This window comes from Durio zibethinus, chromosome 2 (assembly GCF_047325235.1).
Source record: "Durio zibethinus cultivar Kanyao isolate XHJ-2024 chromosome 2, ASM4732523v1, whole genome shotgun sequence".
Lineage (NCBI taxonomy): Eukaryota > Viridiplantae > Streptophyta > Magnoliopsida > Malvales > Malvaceae > Durio > Durio zibethinus.
Window position 1 is genome coordinate 2,232,307 of NC_143163.1, and position 22,219 is coordinate 2,254,525.

Sequence of the window (22,219 nt, forward strand, 5' to 3'; positions counted from 1 at the left end):
AAAGTTCTCTCCTTTGGGTCAAAGCAACTATTTTTAATTTTCTAATTCGGAGTCAAGATTGAAAAACCTGAAGAACAGAACCTCCCGAGTACCCTGGAACATATGGAGAGGAAGCAGAAGCAACAAAGCGGCAATAAAGGCAAAATAAATGAATGGAAAGCTGCGTCTTTGAAGGTATTTGGAAGCTGTTCGATCAATGGAGACGATGCTTCAAGCTTAGTTGGGAGCATAATCGAAAAGGGAATTGTTTCACCAAACAATAATATTAGCAAGCCCATTCAACCGCCTCAGCCGTCAGTTCTTCCTTTCCCTGTTGCACGCCAGCGCTCCCATGGACCTGTAACCACCACCAAGTTCACTCTGTTTCATCTTCAGCAATTACTTGGTTCTCTGTTTTAATTTTTTTTTTTGTTTGCTGTTCTTTTCAAGTTACTTAAATCCAGAAAATTTTGAACCTTTATAAGATATATGAATATGAACAACTTTTATGCATTTATGTATTGTTTCTTTTGGGATACATAGATCACCGTACTTATGATTAGAAAGGGGAGCTGTGCAGCTTACACTTAGGGAAGTTCAGCTATTTTGGTACTTAATTGTTGTTGATTACTGCAAATTTGGGTAAGGTTATTGCTTGAAGGAGTAAGGCAATACTATATGTTTAGAGCCTATAATAAAGCATTAAAGATGGGTTAGTACAGAAACGGGTTTGGGATGTGGTGATCAACTAATACTAGCATTAAAGATGTTCCTTTTTGGTTTTATCTCCCTTACTCTTGTAATTGTTGACTGAATTAATTAATCGGGCTTGTTTTGTTGTTGAGTTTGATTATGTTCAAATCAGAAGTTGCTTAAACTGATACTTGGATTTTTTACACAGCATTGGACTCCAAGAAGCAATAGAAATATTGTTGAAGAAGACGAAGAAGATGATGAAGATGAAAGTGGATTTGCTAACCTTGATCCTGTATCGGTTTTCGCTAAACCAGTACGGAGGAAAGAGAAAACGGTTTTGGATCTTAGCCTTTGGAGAGAGCCAATGCAGAGTGATGATTTTTCCAAGAGTAAGGGAAGGGAAGCAAACAAATCACACATAGGGAAAACTGAAAGACAAATGATGGATGGAGAAGCAATGGAAAATGTAGGCAAGAAAAGCATGTTGAGTGACTCCTTGGGTGCACATGCAGATGTAGCTTCCATGGATGTAGATGTAGAATCACATTTAAATGCCCATAGGCCTTCGACTAAAACTGAAGAAGCCATGAGGAGTGAATTGAGTGTTAGTTCAGTCACTGAAATGGACTTAGATGACTCACTTCAATTCCACCTGCAAGAGAATATTAAAGATGCTGGCTCAGATAACTTCAGTAGAGAACCAGGATCAATGGCCATAGATGATCAGGTCAGTGCAAAAAGAATGTTCCATAATGGTAGTGCCAAAGTGCAATTTGGGAGAATGGGGAAGATAGATTCTACACGAACCACTGTGCTAACACAATTCCACAACATAGGAAATGAACAAGGGTCCATGTCTCTTGAGAGTGAAATTGATGTTGAGAATCGTGCCCGATTAAAAAATATGTCACCTGAAGAAATTGCACAAGCACAGGCTGAGATAATGGAGAAGATGGATCCTGCTTTGCTAAACTTACTGAAGAAACGAGGCCAAAAGAAATTAAAGAAGCAAAAGGACTCAAATTCAGATCTGGCTGCTAACATTGAACTGGGCATTAGACATGAAAATGAGTCAAGCAATGCTATAAACACTCCAAACACAGAGAGCAATAATTCCAAGATGGTGACAACTAGCTCAAATATTACAACGCGTGGCCTTGACAATGGCATGGAGCAGAATGTAGACCCTGTGAGTGGCAGTTTGTGGAATGCTTGGAGCCAGAGAGTTGAGGCTGTTAGGGAATTAAGATTTTCCTTGGATGGGACTGTTGTTGAAAATGATTTTGTCCAGATACCAGAGACAAGTAAGGCCAAATCGTAATTATTCTTATGTAGTTATGTTCATTTGCTTAGTTATTTTTAGATATATATGCAAACGTCTTTATTGAAAATTATGTCCTATAGGTCTATGGTAGAATGTTGATCTTCTTGTTACTTTCTTCATAAGCTTTCTAAGGTTGATTTACCAACATTTTTCCATCAAGTGTCTGTATTCTTTGGCTGTCTAGGGAATAGATGTGCAAAAGGATACTTGCCATACAAGGAACAGTGGATGACTAAATTTAATATTGTTATGGTTTTTCCTTTTATTACTGTATTGCAGGTGGTGATAATGTTGCTGAACGCGACTTTTTACGGACAGAGGGGGATCCAGGCGCAGCGGGTTATACAATTAAAGAATCAGTTACACTCACAAGAAGCACGGTTAGTTTATATTTTATTTATTAGTTGATTGGATGATCTGCAGTTCCATTTTAGATCTTTAATGTGAATGCCACTAGATGTTGCAGAGATACACATTAGATTGTGTATTTCTAATATTAAATATTGCGGCTGTATATCTTTGATATAACTTTATTGATCTCCTGTTATTTACTGATTTTGTGGAATTCAGATTCCAGGACAACGGGCCCTTGCACTGCATCTCCTTGCATCTGTGCTTGATAAGGCATTACATAATATTTATCTCAATCCAGTTGGCTCCACTCTGGCCAGTAATAACAAAGTTGACAGCACTGTTGACTGGGAAGCTGTTTGGGCTTTTGCATTGGGCCCAGAACCTGAGCTAATCTTATCATTAAGGTTAAAAGATCTTTTTTTTGTCTCTTCTAAATACCATTAAGGCTTTCCTGTTAAAATTTAGAATTTGATTCATTAAAATTAGTTGTCTTCCGTAGACTATACCCTTAATTGAATAATTTGAAATTTGTAGGATGTCTCTTGATGATAACCACAATTCTGTCGTTTTAGCAAGTGCCAAAGTTATTCAGTGCATATTGAGCTGTGATTTAAATGGGAACTTCTTTGATCTCTTTGAGGTAGATTTCTATCTTTTCTATTTATGTATGTCTATATGTAATGTTGAGTTTGATAAATGTTATGTACTCTCAGAAAACAGCAATTGATGTGAAGGATACTTATACTGCTCCTATATTTCGAACTAAACCAGCGATTGATGTTGGTTTCCTGCATGGTGGATTTTGGAAATATAGTGCTAAACCTTCAAATATTCTTCTTTATGGTGATCATATTGTGGAAGATGAGACTGAAGGGAAGCATACAATTCAGGATGATATTGTTGTTGCTGGACAAGATTTTGCTGCCGGTTTGGTTAGGATGGGAATCCTTCCAAAGATTCGATATCTTTTGGAGGTGAGCAGCATTTTGTTGAATACATCCATTCCAATATCTGATTGGCAAAGCTTTGACATACCTGCCGTCAAGTTTCTGCTTATATTCATGCAAATTTAATAAACTTGTTATCTAGTGTCAACCATTGACATTTTGTGGGATGTGTGAATAGAAATGAATAATAATCTAGACTCTCGTGCTAGCCTGTACTTTCTCTCCTGCAGATTTATATATTCACTTTTTCTGTTTTTGAGTACTTGCACAAGACTCTGGAAATTAGTAAGTTGAAGAATTATCTCTATGTTAATTTGATAAGTTTATATTTTAGTTGTTTTGACTCCAACATAATAGTAGCCATAGTGTCTCTCCCGGCAAGCTCAATACTTGCTTTGTGGAATATTTCTGATATGTATTTTACTCATGTTTTCAGATAGAACCAACGGCACCTTTGGAAGAATGCATGATTTCAGTACTAATTGCAATAGCAAGGCATTCCCCAATGTGTGCAAATGCAATAATGAAGTGCCAAAGACTAGTTCAAACTGTTGTTCACCGATTTACTGCAAATAACAATTTGGAGGTTTATCCCTCTAAGATAAAATCTGTTTGCCTTTTGAAGGTAAGCTTTTATTCATTTGTTTTTGGGGTAGTGAGGCTGGCTGAGCCACTTCATTATGTTAGAATAAAATTGAAAAAAAAAATGTGTGATGTTCCTAGTTCCTATTTGATTCGTCTATTTTCCTACCATTTAACATAAAGAATTTATGCTGCTGTTCTTTTTTCATTAAAAAGGTGCTGGCACAATCTGACTGGAAGAACTGTGGAGAGTTCATAGAGAATGGAATTTTCCACGCTATGACATGGCAGTTGTATCAAAATCCTTCCTCTCTTGAACAATGGTTGAAGTTGGGAAGAGAAAACTGTAAACTTTCATCTGCCTTAATGGTTGAACAACTACGTTTTTGGAAGGTCTGCATTCAGAATGGGTATTGTGTGTCATACTTCTCCAATATTTTTCCTGCCTTGTGCTTGTGGTTGAATCCTCCTACAAATGAAAAACTGGTAGAGAACAATGTTTTAAGTGAATATGCTTCCATCTCTGAGGAGGCATACCTTGTTCTAGAATCTTTGGCCAGAACACTTCCAAATTTTTATTCACACAAGTTCCAAAGTGATAGAATACCTGAGGGAGCTGATGATAATCTGGAGATCTGGTCTTGGAGCCATGTTGGTCCGATGGTTGATTTAGCAGTGAAGTGGATATCATTGAAGTCTAGATTGATTGATTCTCAGGATGGAATGAAGGGAAACTCTGTTTGCCACAATAAATCTTTCTCTCCCTTATTGTGGGTATACGCAGCTGTTATGCACATGCTTTCCAGAGTGCTTGAAAAAGTGATCCCTGAGGACACCATCGGCTTGCAAGAAGATGGTTGTCATATGCCATGGTTGCCAGATTTTGTTCCTAAGGTTGGACTTGAAATTATAAGAAATGGGTTTTTGAGCTTTACCTGCATGAACATTGCAGAATATGGAACTAACCTGGCTGGAGGTAGTTCTTTTGTTGAGCGACTCTGCTCTTTGAGGCTGCAAAGTGAATTTGAAACATCATTAGCTTCTGTATGTTGCCTTCATGGCTTCTTCCAGGTTTTTTTATCCATAAACAATTTGATCCAGCTAGCTAAGGCTGGGATATGTAAACCTTGCGAAGTATGCACTTCCTCACAAGAAGAGAACATACTTGCAGGGGGGATACTGATGGAATCTTTGTTTGAATTGAGATGCGTGTTCAATATTTTCTCAAAGTTAGTTGCATCTGAGTGGCAGTTTGTGCAGTCAGTTGAGATTTTTGGTAGAGGAGGCCCTACTCCTGGGGTGGGGCTTGGCTGGGGTGCCTCTGGTGGAGGATTTTGGTCAAAAACTGTTTTATTGGCACAAACAGATGCATGGTTGCTTAGTCAACTGCTTGAGATCTTCCAGATTATCTCTATAGAATTGTTACCCGCAGATGAAGAGAGGACCCTTACCAAGGAAATGATCCATTCTGCTTTAGGATTATGTTTAATTGCCGGACCAAGAGACAAGGTTATTGTGGAGAAAGCGTTGGATGTTATGCTTCAAGTACCTGTGCTGAGGTACCTTGATCTCTGTATTCAGCGTTTTATCCAGGATAATGGGAGGATAAAATTATATAGGTGGGAATATAAAGAAGATGACTATGTGCTCTTCGGTAAGATATTAGCTTCTCACTTCAGAAATAGATGGTTGTCTAGTAAGAAAAGATCAAAAGCGTTGAGTGGTGATAGAACATCAAGGGGTAGTGTTTCTCTGGAAACCATACCAGAGGACCTGGACATGTCAAATATGATGAGTCAAGATCATGGCTGCACTTCATTGATAATGGAATGGGCTCACCAGAGACTACCGCTTCCCATGCACTGGTTTCTCAGTCCAATAGCAACCCTTTGTGATAGCAAACATGCTGGTCTTGGAAGGGTCTCTGATATACAAAATCTTATGCAGGACCCTCATGATGTACTTGAAGTTGCTAGAGCTGGAATGTTTTTCCTTTTAGGTTTGGAAGCCATGTCCACTTTCTTGTCCGCAGGTGTTTCCTTGCCTGTTCAAAGTGTTCCATTAATCTGGAAACTGCATTCATTATCCATCATATTACTCATTGGAATGGCTGTGCTTGAAGAGGAGAAGAGTAGGGATGTTTATGAGTCTTTGCAAGAGCTTTATGGACAGCTTCTCAATGAGACAAGGTCTAAGGGAAGACCTGAAACCATTTCAAATATGTCTATCAATTTACTACCAGAAACTGGAAAGAAATATGATGTAGAATTTCTGAGGTTTCAATCAGAGATTCATGAAAGTTACTCAACATTTATTGATACTCTAGTTGAGCAGTATGCTGCTGTATCTTTTGGTGATTTGATCTATGGTCGGCAAGTTACAGTATATTTACACCGTTGTGTTGAAGCTCCCGTGCGACTTGCTGCCTGGAATGCGTTATCTAATTCGCGTGTTCTTCAACTTCTTCCACCACTGCAGAAATCCCTGGGAGAGGCTGAAGGATACCTTGAACCTGTTGAGGTACTGTCTACTAACTGTTACTTTTTTATTAGAGTCCATAGCAATTTGCAGTATATGGTAATATGATTGAATGCACTTCACATGAAATTTCTGATATTTAATCATAGTGAACCCCCAATTTGGCTGCAATGTGAAAAGATAACATTGTAAATTTAATATTGGCTTATTTAAAAATTTTAAATAACATGGAGAAATAGAAATAATGAAATGTCTTAAAGTTTAAACTCTGACCCCAACTCCTGCGTTTTTAACTGAGAAGCGAACTCCGTTTTGTTTGTGTCATAATTTGAGAAAACAAGACCTCTGGTTTCTTTTCCAAGAGGAGTTTTTTTTTTTTTTAGTTCTTTGCAACTTTTTAAATAGAATAGAGCTGCATACTACTGTTTCCATCTGATTAGCATTTTAGCGGAGGAGATTACTTGCAAGTTATTCATTATGAGAATGCCTGAAATTGTGGTTCTGTACAGGATAATGAAGCAATTTTGGAGACTTACGCAAAGTCATGGGTTTCTGGTGCCCTTGACAAAGCTAAAACTCGAGGATCAATTGCATTCACATTAGTTCTGCATCACCTTTCATCTTTTGTTTTTATCTCTCATAAAAATGACAAGCCGTTGCTACGGAATAAGCTTGTGAAGTCTCTACTGCGAGACTACTCCAGGAAGAAGCAGCATGAGGTATGCAGTTTTTTTGTGAAAGGTTATCCCAACTTGGCATTGGTTCAATAAGTCATGTGAAATATTAAAACATGTATGCTCAATTACCTTATAGCTTCAAATTATTTCTAGCAATTCTGCATGATAAGCATTACAGAGGCATTCATTATGCTATAACTCAGTAAACAGGATCTAAAATAATATTAAACACATTGCATACTGTATACAGAGGTTTGTCAGAACCTCCATGGTATAGTCAGCCACTATTTCATAGTGTAGATTACAGTTTAAATGATAATTTGGAGTATTATTTAATTGACCAAGAAGGATATTCTTATTGTTTTATTAGTGTTTATTGAATTTCATTATTTATGTGTTTATCTTTTGGAATCTAATTACAGGGAATGATGCTGGAGTTCATTGAATATACCATGCCATCCACAGTTCCAATGGCTGAGAAAAAGGAAGGTTTGTCACTGCAGAGGAGCAATTTAGAGGAGAGGCTGGAAAAACTCAAGGAAGCTTGTGAGGGAAATCCCTCTCTTTTGAAAGAAGTTGAGAAACTGAAGTCCTCTTGTCTGAAAGGATAGTTGTGAGTTTTGACCTAGACAATTTGTATATATGAACAAAACACAGTTATGAATGCCAATTACGGATTAATTGGATGCACCCCTCACATATTGTGCTTGATTCATGGAGGCCATGTCCTTGAGAATAGAAGTAAGTTTCGAGTGAAATAAGGCCTAGAATATTTATTGAGAATAAGCATCTTACATCACTTCTACTCACCAACAATTATGACCAACCAAAGGCTATAAATAGATACTAATTAGTATCTAAACAAATACTAATAACCTAAATGGTAGTAATAGTAAATAAAGATAGATCAAATAGAAAGATAACTAAAATCTCAATATTAGTTAAGTTAGTTTATACAGTTATTTTTAAAAGATAGTATTTAATGAGTTTGAAGTTTAAATTTCAAAATTTATAATTTTTTTTTTTTGGATCACTGACTTTTTTATCTAAAAAAAACAAGATACCTATGAAATGTATATGTATTAATCTAATGATAAATCCTGAGTCATTTTCCAAATGGAAAGGTGCTAGCAAAATAATGATCCATAATTAGTCAGACATACACAAATGGTTAATCAATCGAGGAATAACCTAATTTTTTCCTTAATGAGACGAAATACTAGTGTGGAATGCACCGAACCAACACGTACCTTTCGGTCCCAAAGTAGTGCTATTGGAGGGGATGAGAAAAAGAAACAGGAAAATCGAAAAATTATAGTATATAAAGCAAAATGCATGATTAATATGAAAGTTTATAATCAATTTATTGACCATTACTACGTAAACTTGACCCTGCAAAGAATCAAAATGGGAAAGAGCCATAAGCAAAAGACAGTTTGTAGGGTAACCCACAGTGATCCCAACTTGAATCCCGAGCATGGCAAATTAATCTGGCGATGCAGCCTGTCGGCAGCTTGCCAAAAAACAATAAAAAATCTGGACAATCTTATCCAATTCTTTATATATATATATATATATATATATAAAGTAAGTAGTCATAGGATCTAATTAAGATCCTAATGAAAAGCTGCATTGATTACCTTCAAAATCCCCAAATTGGTATCCCTTTGCTCCTATTTATGGAGCTTCAACAAAACCATTATTCTCTATCAAGATTTGAGTAGAGTACTAAGTTTTCAAAGAGAGGAGATGGAGATGAGAGATGTAAAAGTGAGAGGAGTGGAAGAAGATGCTCTAGCAGAAGTACATATTTGGAATTATGTATTCGGATATGCTAATATTGCAGTAGTTAAATGTGCAATTGAGCTTGGGATTGCTGATGCTATTGAAAACCATGGAAGCCCCATGACACTCTCCGAGCTAAAGACTGCCCTCGGATGTGAACCATCTCGTCTTTACCGCATTATGAGGTTCCTGTTCTACTACCAAATATTCAAGGAGGAGCCCATAAGCCAAGACTCCGTCGGCTTCGCATTAACACCTTTGTCTCGTAGTTTGATTAGACGCGGCGAAAAGAGCATGGCGGTTTTTATTCTGCTAGAGAGCAGCCCACCTATGTTAGCACCATGGCATAGTATAAGTGCTCGTGTCCTTTGCAGCGGGAATTCACCATTTGAGGCAGCAAATGGGAAGGACGTATGGAGCTACGCTGAGGCGAACCCTGGTTATAGCAAACTCATAGATGAAGCAATGGCTTGCGATGCTAGAGTGGCGGTGCCAGCCGTAATTGAAGCATGTCCTGAAATTTTTTATGGGCTTGGAAGTTTGGTTGATGTTGGTGGCGGTAATGGGACTGCTTTGAGTATGTTGGTCAAGGCATCCCTTGGATTCAAGGCATAAATTTTGATCTTCCTCATGTTGTGGCTGTTGCATCAAAATTTGATGGCATTGAAAACGTAGGAGGAGACATGTTCGAGTGTGTCCCAAAGGCAGATGCAGCTTTCCTTATGGTTAGTATGATCTGGTCTCCGCCTGAACTTGGTTCCTTCAATTCAGCATACATTATTTTTTACATGCATGGTCGACAAAAGAAAACGTATAGCAATTTAGTTTGATAGATCTATATTTTTGCGAACTGCAGTGGGTTTTGCATGATTGGGACGATGACGAATGCATAAAAATCCTAAAAAAATGCAGAGAAGCTATTCCCCAAGACAAAGGAAAGGTTATAATTGTTGAAGTCGTGCTTGAAGAAGATAAAGGTGACAAGCTAGATTTTGTCAGGTTGATGCTAGACATGGTGATGATGGCACATACTAACAAAGGCAAATAGAGGACCTTAAAGGAATGGAGCTATGTTCTTGGAGATGCAGGATTTACTAGGTTCAATGTAAAACCCATTCAGGCAGTGCAATCTGTCATTGAAGCTTATCCTTAGAAAATCTATAGCTCTCCACATTGCCTACTTTCTTTTGTGGTAAATAATGGTTCATCTGCTACAAACGTTAGAACCCATTCAGGCAGTGCAATCTGTCATTGAAGCTTATCCTTGGAAAATCTATAGCTCTCCACATTGCCTACTTTCTTTTGTGGTAAATAATGGTTCATCTGCTACAAACGTTAGAACCTGTTGAGTGAAAGATGTTTGCTCTCTGTTTAGTAATTTGGCTTGCACTGTTTGTTCCCTCTTGTTCACTTCAATCTTCATGTAATGACCTTCCGTCTTCCAAAACAAACCCAATTTGGATGAAAGAAACCTGAAACACAAGCTCAGTTAAGAAAACTGGCAATTGTTATCCTTACTGCTAACTGCAAAGTAATTAAGGAACTGGCATAATAGACAATGACTCGAAGGTAATGATTGATGGGGGCAGTGAGTCTGTCGAGGTCACATGGTATGATTTGTGAGCTAGTTTATGGATCGAGCAAACATGGATGATGCCTGATCTTCTTTCTGACAGACGATGGCTTTCGGATAACCTTGGTTAAAAGGGCCTATCGATCCATATCTTGTTTTATCGAAACAGTTTGGATGTGGATACCAACTACGTTTGCGACAGTTCAAGATCGTTTCTTGATCAAACACTTAATGGGCTTCTTCAATGGTATTTCCAAAAACTTTTTTGAGTACACAATTGGGCTTTGATGGGAAAGTGGTACCCACATCAACTGTTTATGATGACGTGGCAGAAATGATTTCTGGATTTTTTTTTTACACAAAAAATCTCATCTTTTTTTTTACGTTCTCCGTTCAGCCTATCCGTCGCTTCCCTCTGTTCATTTTCGAGTTTCGATCATAAAATCTCAAATTAATTCATGCGGAGAACGAAAGACAAGCAAACAAGAGAACAAAAAAGATGGCCTTTTCAACGGTGCTAACATCAGGGCCGATCCTCTACCTTCCCAACAAACCCCAGAATTTTCACTTCCCAACTCGCTGCCTTTCTTCACCATCTTTATCAGTTTCAAGTCAACCAAAGTTGACCCAGTTCGATTTAAAGACTTACTGGACTACCCTTATTGCAGAAATCAATCAGAAGCTTGAAGAAGCAATCCCAGTCAAGTACCCGGAGCGGATCTATGAAGCTATGAGGTACTCTGTTCTTGCAAGGGGTGCTAAGCGAGCCCCTCCTGTTATGTGTGTGGCTGCCTATGAACTCTTTGGTGGTAACCGACTCGCTGCTTTTCCTACTGCTTGTGCTCTTGAAATGGTTGGTCCCAGTCTTTTCCTTTTAACCAATTTCCTCTGTTTCTTTAGTTAGAAGTTTCTGTTGATATGATCTAATCCCCTTTCAGTAAACACTGCTTAACTATCCATCTATGAAATATGTTACAAAACTTTGGTTGGATTTTGTTCAATTTTTTTTAGAACCTGCCCTTGGTGGAACTATAGTAGGTGCAGTTATTTTTTTATGCCTTCTAATTTTTAGAGAATCAGGGTTGATTTGTGCCCAACTTATTGTGCATCATACTCTTATAATTTGCGGTTCGCTGAATTCAACCTTGATCACAATTCATAAACAAATGGAATTGGATTGGTCATTTTTTAACCAGAATTAAAGCTTAACTTTGAATTGGGACGAGTAGTCTTTCCTTGAGACTGTTAGGATTGCATTTACACTATCATTACCTAAACTGAGGAAAGAACCTTACCTAAGTTAAGAGAAATACAAGAAAAAAACTCATTGTTCTAGTTTGTTTTAATATGTAATATTTTCTTTCACAAGGCAACTGAATGTCCAAATATGAATGATGGCCGCCACAATAATCAATCTGTATGTCAAGGTTGAAGCCCTTTAATCAAAGAGACGTCTTTGATTTGTTGTGTCAAAGTTCTTTTGTTTAAAGTGAAATTTACATGGTCTGTAAGTAGTTTACTGTTTACAAACGGTCCCAGACGGCTTAATATTTTAATAACTTTATAGAAACTGCATCAAGATAGCTGCAATTTATTACTGAATGACTCTTTTTCACAGGTTCATGCTGCTTCGCTAATTCATGATGACCTTCCCTCCATGGATGATGATCCAGAACGCAGAGGCCTACCCTCAAACCATAAAATCTATGGTGTTGACATGGCAATCCTTGCTGGTGATGCACTCTTCCCTCTTGGGTTCCGCCATATTGTCTCGCACACACCTACTGAACTTGTTCCTGAGGCCCGCCTCTTGCGTGTGATTGCTGAGATTGCCCGCACTGTGGGATCTGCTGGCATGGCTGCTGGGCAGTTCCTAGACCTTAAGGGTGGCCCAAATTCTGTTGATTATATTCATGAGAAAAAATTCGGTGAAATGAGCGAGTGCTCTGCAGTGTGTGGGGGATTATTGGCTGGTGCTGAAGATGATGAGATAGAAGGGTTGAGGAGGTATGGGACAGCTGTTGGTGTATTATATGAAGTGCTGAATGATGTTATGGAGGCAAATTTGACGGAAAAGGAGGAAACTGAGAAGAATCAAAAGAAAGGTAAAAGTTATGTGAGTTTGTATGGGGTTGAGAAGGCGATGGAGGTGATAGAGGAGCTTCGGACCAAGGCGAAGAACGAATTGAATGGGTTTGACAAGTATGGTGACAGGGTGTCACCACTGTATAGCTTCATAGATTATGCTGTTGATAGAGGCTTCAATGTAGTTGACTTGAATTAATGATGCTGTTTTCTGCATTATGCAATTGATGAGGCTCTTAATGATGGTGAACTCATGTTGATGATTGATAATTGATCTGGTTAAACATTAGTGGATATCTCAAAATTTGCTAAAATACATCATCCGCATAGTCTGGAGAAAATGAGTAGCATCTTGATATTTTGGGGCACTATGGGTGCTTTATTTGCACTTAGCTCTCATGTCTCATGCCCTGAGGTGTGCTTCATTCTGGCCTTTTGGCAGTTCATTTAGTTTTTTCATCAACACCATGGCCTCTGCTACTAGATCTTTTGGGCGGCAAAAATGCTGCAAATCAGACGTTGACAACCAAAGAAAACAATCTGTCCTTCAAGGAGTCTCTCTTGTTTGTCCTCCAACTTTTATCCATTTGATGATCTGTTTGGGTCCTAAACCTGTCAGACGTCTAATTCTGATTATTGCACGAGCTATTGTTGTCATGAAGGGCCTGAATTTATTCTTTTCCGTTGTCTGTGTACAAAAAACTCGGTATCGTGTAATAACGCTCGGCAAGTTTAATCAAACTGAGAATGTAAATACAAGAAGGAATGGTTCACTGTAGCCACGTTAGACTGGTCTAATCAAACCAATAATTGAATCTTAAGATTGGGTTTTCTCTAAAGTGTAAGAGCCCGCAAAACAAGCCCATAAATGCGCCGTAGTTTTCGAGAAACTCCACTTGTTCTATCTCCCTCCTGTCCTAACAAAATGAAGAAAATGGCAAATACTCAAATAGCCAGATCTAATTCTTAGTAAAAAATCTCCGGAAACGAATGAAACAGCAAGTAAACTGAAAGAAAAGGGATGGCGAGTGGGAACGTGGAGAGCCTGGATCAGCTGCCTATGGCCCTTTTGGCTACCATCATGACGAAGCTGGATATCTCTTCAATCTGCTCATTGGCTGTCACATGCAGAAATTGCAATTCCTGTGCTTCTCATATCCTCTCTTTTCTTCCCAATTTCCATATCCTTGTAAGTATAATTATCCTTTGTTTGTATTAAATTTTGGATCTTTAGCTGTTTTGTTGTTGCTTTCTTTTTACTTGATAAAAGAAATGTTGACGTTTGATTTGGATGCTGCGGAAAGTTAACAAGAAAAAGTCCAATTCCCTTTTTTTTTTTTTTTTGCTGATTTGGGTTTTTAACTGAAGAAATGTATTAACTTTTTATTACTTTGGTTCCCTGATCCTCCATGAACAAATGAAAATCTGAACTCATGATCTTGATGTGATTTTTGGAGTTTAAAATTGAATCGAAATAGTCTTTTTTTTTTTTACTTTGAATTGATGTATTTTGATCCTTGGACAGGACATTTCGCCATCTATGGAATTGATCAAACCACTGTTGCCACCAAATCCTTACCTTAAAAGCTTAAAGCTTGATTGTTGTCAACTTAATGATTCATCCGTTGAGCTATTACTTCGACCTTCTTTACAGGAACTTTGCTTACGCAATTGTGCAGATTTTAGTGGAAAACTACTCTCTGAAATTGGATCACGATGCAAGGACGTAAGGTATATATTTTTTGAATTACAATTGCATATATCATTTCATGGTGTTTGTGAAGATACTTTTGCTGTGTTAGATATTTGCTTTGTTGTGGAAAGGTTGATGTTAGATTTATGATGCTAATTCTGTTACCAGTTACAATAGATGTTTTCATTAGCTTTATATGTTAACTTTCATTCAGGTCTCTCTACTTGGGTTCAGTGGCTGAGAAAAGCGGTCGGGCAATACATACTTCTGATCTGAAGGAACTACTCAGTGGTTGCACCCAATTAGAAGTGAGGCTTATTTGTTAAAGTAATGAATGAGGAGGTGTAAAAGATTAGTGAAAAATTAAGGGAAAATTTTGTTAATACATTAAACATAAAGATGGAAAAAGTTAGCAATTTACTTGTTGGTTTGTTTGTGAAAGTAATGAATGAAAAAAAGATGTGAAAGATTAGTGAAAGATTAAAGGAAATTTTGTTGATACGTTACACATAAAAATATAAGCAGTTAGCAATTAACTTTAGACTGGACTAGCCCCCAGTATTGTAATACATTGTTCAAAGGAGAGGACTTGATATATTTTCCAAAGACCTAGAGTTTCTAGTTTCTAGTTTCTGGATATCTACTTTTGATTTCTTTGATGATGCTGTATGCCTGAACATTAAAGTCAGTTTTAGCCCCTTTCAAGGGTTAGCCTTGGACTAAGAGCTAGGGCAACAACTGCTTGGCCTTTTGAAGAAGTACTTCACACTCTTTCCAAGTTATGGATAACCCTCGCTACAAAAATCACTTCGCCCAGGATCCCATATAGTTCCCGCATCCCACTATCTTGATGGTGTGTACACAACCAAACCCTAAAACCAGATCGGAATGCACTGTTGTAAAAACTCTAAGCTTCTATTTCTCTTTCTTTTCTCACTTCCTCTCAGTTATACTGCACCACTTTTGTGAATGAATGGAAATGCCAAAGTAGCCTTTCTATGACATGAACTTGTATCACTTGTGTTGAAACTTTACTTGCTGGTTACCATATTTGAAGTCTGATAGTCATCTAGTTCCTAAATTTACTGGAATGGGTACATTTGCTTTCTTGTTGACCATTCTGAAAATTAATTGCTTATTGGCATTATAGCAAACTGTATATGTTTCATGTGCAAAATTAACCCAGAATAGTGGCAGACTTTTGGATGTATATTTTTCTAGTTCCTGATGTATGTTTTTCATGCATAAACTACATCTGTGTCATTTTGGAGTGATCTAACCACATGCCACCTAATATGCATTCCTTTTTCTTTTCAATTCTGTGTCAGGCAATTAGTCTGATGTTTGACATATCACTATTTCTTCGTCATAACGTTGCTCGGATTTGGGCTTTAGCTTCGGAAAAGCTCACTTCTCTTGAGGTTGGCTACGTATCTTCGGTCACAGTGACTGAACTGCTTAGCCCCAATGTTGGACCACATCAGTGCCTAAATCAAGTTCGACCATCTATATTGCCTGGCATCCACAAATTATCGCTTTTTGTAGATTATATTACAGATACTATGGTCGGTACAATCTCAAAAGGTCTCGTCTTATTGACACACTTGGAACTTCGAGATGCACCCCTCATAGAACCAAGAGTTACATTTGATCTTACCAACTCTGGCCTTCAACAAATCAATCACCATGGGAGATTGAAACATCTTTCTCTTGTCAGGAGCCAGGAGTTCCTCATTACTTACTTTAAGCGAGTTAATGATCTTGGGGTCCTACTTATGGCTGACGAGTGTGAGAACATCGAAAGCATTTGCCTTGGTGGCTTTTGTCGTGTTACAGATACAGGGTTTAAGACAATTTTGCATTCTTGCTCAAACCTGTACAAGCTTAAGGTGTCCCATGGATCCCAGTTGACTGATCTGGTTTTTCATGACATTGCTGCAACTTCCCTTTCTTTGACTCATGTTAGCTTGAGATGGTGTAATCTTCTAACCAACCAGGCCATCAGGAGTTTGGTCTGCAACATAGGTCTCAAAGTTCTTGACTTGAGAAGCTGCAAAAATCTTGGGGATGAAGCCCTACCAGCTATCGGCTCTCTCTGTGAATTGAAGACGTTACTGTTGGATGGCTCTGATATAACCGATGTAGGAATTGCAAACTTACGATATGGCGTTTTTAGCTCATTGGTTTCATTATCTGTTAGAGGATGCAAGAAACTTACAGATAAATGTTTATCTGTTCTATTTAATGGCTCTTCTAAACTGGAGTTGCAAGAGCTGGACCTATCTAATCTTCCTAATCTCTCTGATAACGGAGTTTTAGCTCTTGCAAAAAGTCAGGTTCCAATTTCTGAACTCCGAATGCGACATTGTCCACTCATAGGTGACACTTCAGTCATGGCACTAGCCTCAATGCGGGTTGATGGTGACAGAGGGCATGGTAGTAGTTTGCGATTGTTGGATCTTTACAACTGTGGTGGCATTACACAACTTTCATTCCGGTGGTTGAAGAAACCTTATTTTCCAAGATTGAGATGGCTAGGTGTGACGGGGAGTGTAAATAGAGACATTGTAGATGCTTTAGCTAGGAATAGACCATTCATGCATGTTGCCTGCTGTGGTGAGGAACTAGGGACTGACCCGTTGAACAACTTAGATGGTTCATACGTGCACAACTATGAGGAGTTGGATGAACTTGAACAGTGGCTTCAGGAAGGAGAGGGTGAGAGTGGTGAGGAAGAGATGGAGGATGCTGATGATGATGCAGATGTGCTGTTCGAATAATTCCTGTATGTATATTTACTCTGTACTGTAACTAGCTACTGGTGGATGCGCTGTTAGCTCATTATAAACATTTGCCGGACATATGTTACTGTGGTTATGTTATTTGTAATTTTTGCTTCCGTGCTAGTTTTCAAAATGCAGCAAGTTCTCTTTGAATCGGACCAGCAGTTAAAGGATTCAGAGAACTATATTTGTGTCAAGCAATTTTTGGTCTCTTGGATAACCTGACCTCATTGGTTTTGCTTGATGATAAGCATATAGCAAATGGAATCATGAATCATAAAGATGCCATGTATTTCAAGTTATAGAATTTCCTTTTTCTTTTTTCACATCTAGAAATTCAAGTGTGACATTGAATATTGCCACAGGAACGTCCATTCCAACTTCCCAGGGCTGATGAATGTGTCATGGCTGCTAATGTTTCCGCGGAGGTCCTGAATTCTAGGCTTCCATCCCATTCCCATGAATGCTGTCAGTTTTGCTGTCATTTGCTACAATGTGATGGCCACAGAAACTGATGTTATCTACCTTTCTATGCGTTAATGATATTCGTTGGACATCAAGGAGTTGGTTCTGATGTACCACGACATTCCGACTTTATTTCCTACCTGAAATGATGAAATTGAACGTGAACCAGTGAAATTCTAGCCTCAGCTCAAGATAGGACTCTTCTAACCGGTTGCATTAGCAGTAGTTCGGAAATGTCTCCAGAAAGTACAAACATTGATTTGGTTTTCAAGTCTTATCCATTTAATCCTCAACTAATTGAGATTCAATCAAGTTCATGAATCTAGGTAAAAACTATTGTGGGCCTTAGTGATGAGGTGGGTAAAAAATTTGGTGGGCCATTCCCATTTAATCGGAATCCATTTTCTTGTGGTCCATTCCTCTTGTCAAACTACGTTGCCTGGGATACATGTCCCTGGAAGCCATTGGAGGAGCTCAATACCTCTATTAAAGAAAACAAAGCATGGGGTTGACTTCCAATATCAAGTGCATTCTTTCGATATTAAACAAATAAATCACAAAAATAATAAAATTTGTTCATGTTTAATTCGTTTACATCCCAATTCTCATAATATTCCTCTTTTATCTACACAAATTACAGAGGACAGATAAAGCAGGCTGATTTTTGGAATTCCTCCATGTTTGGAGAAGACTGGACCACGAGCCTAATAACATTACACCATCTAGGGTTTTAATACTAATGGATCAGCAACAGTAAACAAAATCTTTGAGATTTCTATATCTTTTTATGTATATTCTTCAAACATTGGAATTGCTTTATTCTGCTAAACTTCCCACCGGGCGTTGGCCCATCTTAGGTTGTATTTGCCAGTCCAATGGGAATGTTCTCACAGCATCACTCGAGCCTAAAAGATTCATTCATAAAATGTACCTCCTGATGTAATGAGAATGGTGAGAGCATTTCCAACGGGCTTCAAAATAAAGCCTTAAATGGGAGTTTCAAATTTTACTTTTCGAATATAAGATAAAAAGATCATGCAGTAACAATCGAGTCAAAAGTTCGAATGTCGTAATCAATCATTGTATCATCTAATACGTAATTTGTAGAGAATAGAGGAAGGAAAAGGTGTCCACGGGCACCCTTTCCTTCCTTTATTCTTTATTTTTTATTTTATTTTTGTTTGACTTATTTTTTTGTTTATTAATTAATTATTTATTTTTATTAAATAAATTTTGAAAAAAAAATAAAAGTAAGGATGATCAAGCAATCCACATTCGATTATTTTTTATTCGTATCAATTCAATATTAATGTATTTTTTTAAAAATCGAGATTGAATCAAATATATTTTTATTTTTTTTTCTTTTTTCTTTTAAGCTTTTGATTTTTTTGGTTTTTTATTATTTTATTAAATAAATTTTGTAATAAATTAATTAATTGAAATAGATGTAACAAAATAATTTGTATTTGATGAGTTTTGATTTACCTCAATTTAATTGGTACACTTTCTTTTAATTTGGAATAATTGAGTTGTGTTTTTTTTTTAAATCAAACTTGATTTAGAATAAAATTTTAGGTGTTACATCTTAGTTTTGATATATATAAATAAATATTTTATTATTTATTTAATTTTATATTTATTTATTAAAAATATTATTTAATATTTTATTTAATAAATTCACATGCCATCTTATTTAGCTTTTTTATTTTTTGTAATTTTTTGTAATTTTATTTATTAGATAAATTTTGTAAAGAAAATTCAATGGATATAGAAATGATAAAACAACTTATATCTTATGGGTTTTGGTTCGTAACAATCCAATCAATGTAGGTTTTTTTTTTTTTTTAAATAAGAATTGGTATTTGATTAAATTTTGATTTTTATAACACTTTAAGTTAAATCGAAATCGAATTTAGAGTGTTTTGTCTTAATTCTCATCGAGATATATAAAGGAATATATTTTATTATTTATTAAATATATTTATATATGTATTATATTAATAAAAATATTATTTAATCCATTAATTTAATAAAAAAGTATATTTATATATTATTAAGTTATAATTTATATTAAAAAATAAATACATTTATATTTGTGTATACATTATCATCTTGTAAAAATTAACATAAAAATTTTACTTCTTTTATATTTAAAATATAAATTAAAAAAATTATCTCATATAGTGAAATGCGGGTTTAATTCTAATTATAATAGTACTTGTAAGTTGTAAAATATGTAAATCCTCTACCTTGGCGTAAGTTTTTAATGTTTTTTTTTTTTTGAGTGACAAGCAAAGTTTTTAAAACTGTATGATCTTTAATTGACATTACCAACTAGCTACGGCTACAAGTGGGCTTCCAAATTAACACGGTTTTTTTTTTTTTTTAATTTGTTATATGAAACGGTCACATCAATGATTTTTTAAATATTACATTATTAATTTTTATATATACTTTTAAGATAAATAATTACTTGTTTAATTAATCATAACCAAACTAGCATTATGCTTTTTTAGATACGAATCATTTATCTACTCGATTTTTTTTTTGTGGTACATCTAAAACGCTATTCAATTAAACCTTGAACAAACTTCGCTTATACTAAACCAGGAATTACAGCAACTTCATTTTTATGGTAAAAGGCTAGAGCTCAGTCCTTAGTCAAAATTAATAATGAAATTCTTTTCGTAAGCATTTGTGTTATGTTAGGCTCTCAGGCCATCATCTTGGATTTCTTTCCCCTAATCGCCTATTTCCCATACTTATCTACAAGTAGCTTTATCTGATAACTGGTTCCCACGTGTTCAAGTTTTTGTCACCGCCCCATTATTTCCCATAATCCCATCTCCTTAAGGAAAAAAAAAAATCCAAGAAAATGAAATCTCTTATTTGAATTACATTTATTACTGTCATTTAAACATTTTTTTTCTTTTCCTATGTTATCATAAAACCGGATATTCCAGCGGCTACCATTCGCCGCCAAGCTGGCGGTTCCATTCCACTTCGTTAACTTCGCCGCTGACCTTTGGTGACCCCCAAAGGCCACTTTGCCACGTCAACCATTTCCTTCATGTCTTTCAACACCAGGTCACCAAATCGAACGAAACTCGGATCATTCCTTCCCCAGATGTGCATGATCTGCCTACTTGTCCAGGTCAACTCCCCCATCCTCCTCTCTCCTCGAGCCACGTCTGCGCGCGACATCACGTCGTCTCTTCTCATACCATGTGATAATCTATCTGCAAATTTAAAATTATACATTTATTTCCACATCCCCCGAGTCAGGGCCTCCGCTTATTGGTTACTGCTTAACTTAATCATAAACAAAGATTTTGTGAAAGTAACTTTAGTATATATTAATTATAAAAAATCTTAGATAAAAAAATGTAAATTATACTAATTGAAAATTAATTTAGATGATATGTATGCTGATTAGAGCTTTAAAAATTAGAAATTTAAAAATTTAAATGCATAATTTTTTTTCAAGTGAATCAAATAAATAAAAATAGATTAAAAATAAAAAATGATTTTAACATTTATTAAGCCCTTATCGTTTTAGCTAGTTGTAAGATTTTATTAATTGAGTTTAATTGACTTTCTTTCAGCTCTTAATTGACTAATTTATTGTAATATGTTTGACGATTTGCATGTTTATCTTGATAAAGAGTTGCCAAATGTATATAGAATTTGGGTGATGCGTATTTATTTACTTTTAAAAAGAGATTAAGGTAGTGTTTGGTTTTAGAAAATAAAATTATTTTTTGTTTTCATTTTTTTAGAAAATAAAAAAATGAGTGAAAGTGTGTTTGATAATTAAAAATGAAAACAAATATTTAAAAAACAAAAATAAAAATGGGTTGAAATATGAAAACAAAAAAAAAATTTAATTATGAAAACAATGGATGTACATTACTTTTTTTTTTTTTTATGTTTTACAAGTTATCATATTTGAACATTTTTTAATGTTATTAATTAATAAATATATATTATATTTATAATTAGATGACAATAATAATAATAATATCATTGAATATTTCATTTATATTTTTATTATTGCATTTTTAAAAAATAATTCTTATTTTTGCTTGTCAAATATATTTTTTAAAAAATAAAAAATAAAAAACATTTTCTCAAATCAAACGGAACCTAAGTTTTTGATTGAGAATTTGAAAATGGGTTAAAACAAGTGAAAAATGAAATAAAATTACATTAATTGTGTGGAGTAATTTTGTTAATAAATAATAAATGGTATAATTGAAGAACATGGTTTTCAAGTGGAATTTAGATACCAAAGTCTAATATATTTTTAAATTACTACTATATTTTAAATTAACCATTATAGTAAATCACAGCATATACATGAAATACATACATTAAACGAGACCTTTAAAAATGCCCTTTAATGTTATCAATACTAATTAACATTTACTATGAAATAAATCCCTTAGGTGGACCTTAATAACTGCATGAAATAATGAAAACAAACTAAAGGCTGCTGTATATTTGACGGTATCCATGTCTACATTTTCATGGATTATTATTTGTATCATGTTTTTATCATTCACGTTCATTCTCAACTTGATGAGTCACCATCAACACCAACAAAAGAAAACCTTTTTCCCTTGTGTCTCAAACATTTTCAATATTTCTCTTTCTATGCAAAGTTTCTCACACATTTCATGTGAACTAATATTTTTTGCGCCTTAATTGTGTTTAAAATAAAAATAATTTATGCATAATCACCGATAAAAAAATTAATTTTATTGATAATTTTATTCGTTTTTTAAATGGTAATTTT

The 22,219-nt window shown here is 35.7% G+C and overlaps 3 protein-coding genes and 1 pseudogene across 6 annotated transcripts; all 4 read left to right on the top strand.

Annotated features, from left to right (window-relative positions):
• Positions 1 to 60: 60 nt before the first annotated feature.
• Positions 61 to 7,752, top strand: IYO (RPAP1-like, carboxy-terminal protein). Its single transcript, XM_022907256.2, has 10 exons — positions 61 to 339; positions 881 to 1,979; positions 2,279 to 2,379; positions 2,570 to 2,757; positions 2,888 to 2,993; positions 3,067 to 3,327; positions 3,737 to 3,925; positions 4,099 to 6,402; positions 6,870 to 7,079; positions 7,460 to 7,752. Exons 1-10 carry the CDS (start codon positions 103 to 105, stop codon positions 7,646 to 7,648), a joined length of 4,884 nt encoding a protein of 1,627 aa, XP_022762991.2. The 5' UTR covers positions 61 to 102; the 3' UTR covers positions 7,649 to 7,752.
• A 666-nt stretch (positions 7,753 to 8,418) lies between these two features.
• Positions 8,419 to 10,693, top strand: LOC111308005 (acetylserotonin O-methyltransferase-like; annotated as a pseudogene). The gene is made up of 2 exons (XR_016328536.1): positions 8,419 to 9,547; positions 9,679 to 10,693. The product of XR_016328536.1 is annotated as an acetylserotonin O-methyltransferase-like (transcript).
• An 80-nt stretch (positions 10,694 to 10,773) lies between these two features.
• On the top strand, positions 10,774 to 12,769 carry LOC111308721 (heterodimeric geranylgeranyl pyrophosphate synthase small subunit, chloroplastic-like). The gene is made up of 2 exons (XM_022907265.2): positions 10,774 to 11,248; positions 12,014 to 12,769. The coding sequence occupies exons 1-2, from the start codon at positions 10,895 to 10,897 to the stop codon at positions 12,677 to 12,679; spliced, it is 1,020 nt and encodes a 339-aa protein (XP_022763000.2). The 5' UTR covers positions 10,774 to 10,894; the 3' UTR covers positions 12,680 to 12,769.
• Positions 12,770 to 12,915: 146 nt separating this feature from the next.
• LOC111308720 (F-box/LRR-repeat protein 10-like) lies at positions 12,916 to 17,837 on the top strand. 3 transcript variants are annotated; one of them, XM_089745118.1, is made up of 5 exons: positions 12,916 to 13,669; positions 14,006 to 14,211; positions 14,388 to 14,481; positions 15,502 to 16,958; positions 17,322 to 17,837. In XM_089745118.1, the coding sequence occupies exons 1-4, from the start codon at positions 13,502 to 13,504 to the stop codon at positions 16,951 to 16,953; spliced, it is 1,920 nt and encodes a 639-aa protein (XP_089601244.1). In that variant the 5' UTR covers positions 12,916 to 13,501; the 3' UTR covers positions 16,954 to 16,958; positions 17,322 to 17,837. The 3 variants fall into 3 exon arrangements, with proteins under 3 accessions (XP_089601244.1, XP_022762996.1, XP_022762997.1); XM_022907261.2 differs by lacking the exon at positions 17,322 to 17,837 and having other exon boundaries at positions 15,502 to 17,072; XM_022907262.2 differs by lacking the exon at positions 17,322 to 17,837 and having other exon boundaries at positions 14,135 to 14,211; positions 15,502 to 17,072.
• Positions 17,838 to 22,219: the final 4,382 nt, after the last annotated feature.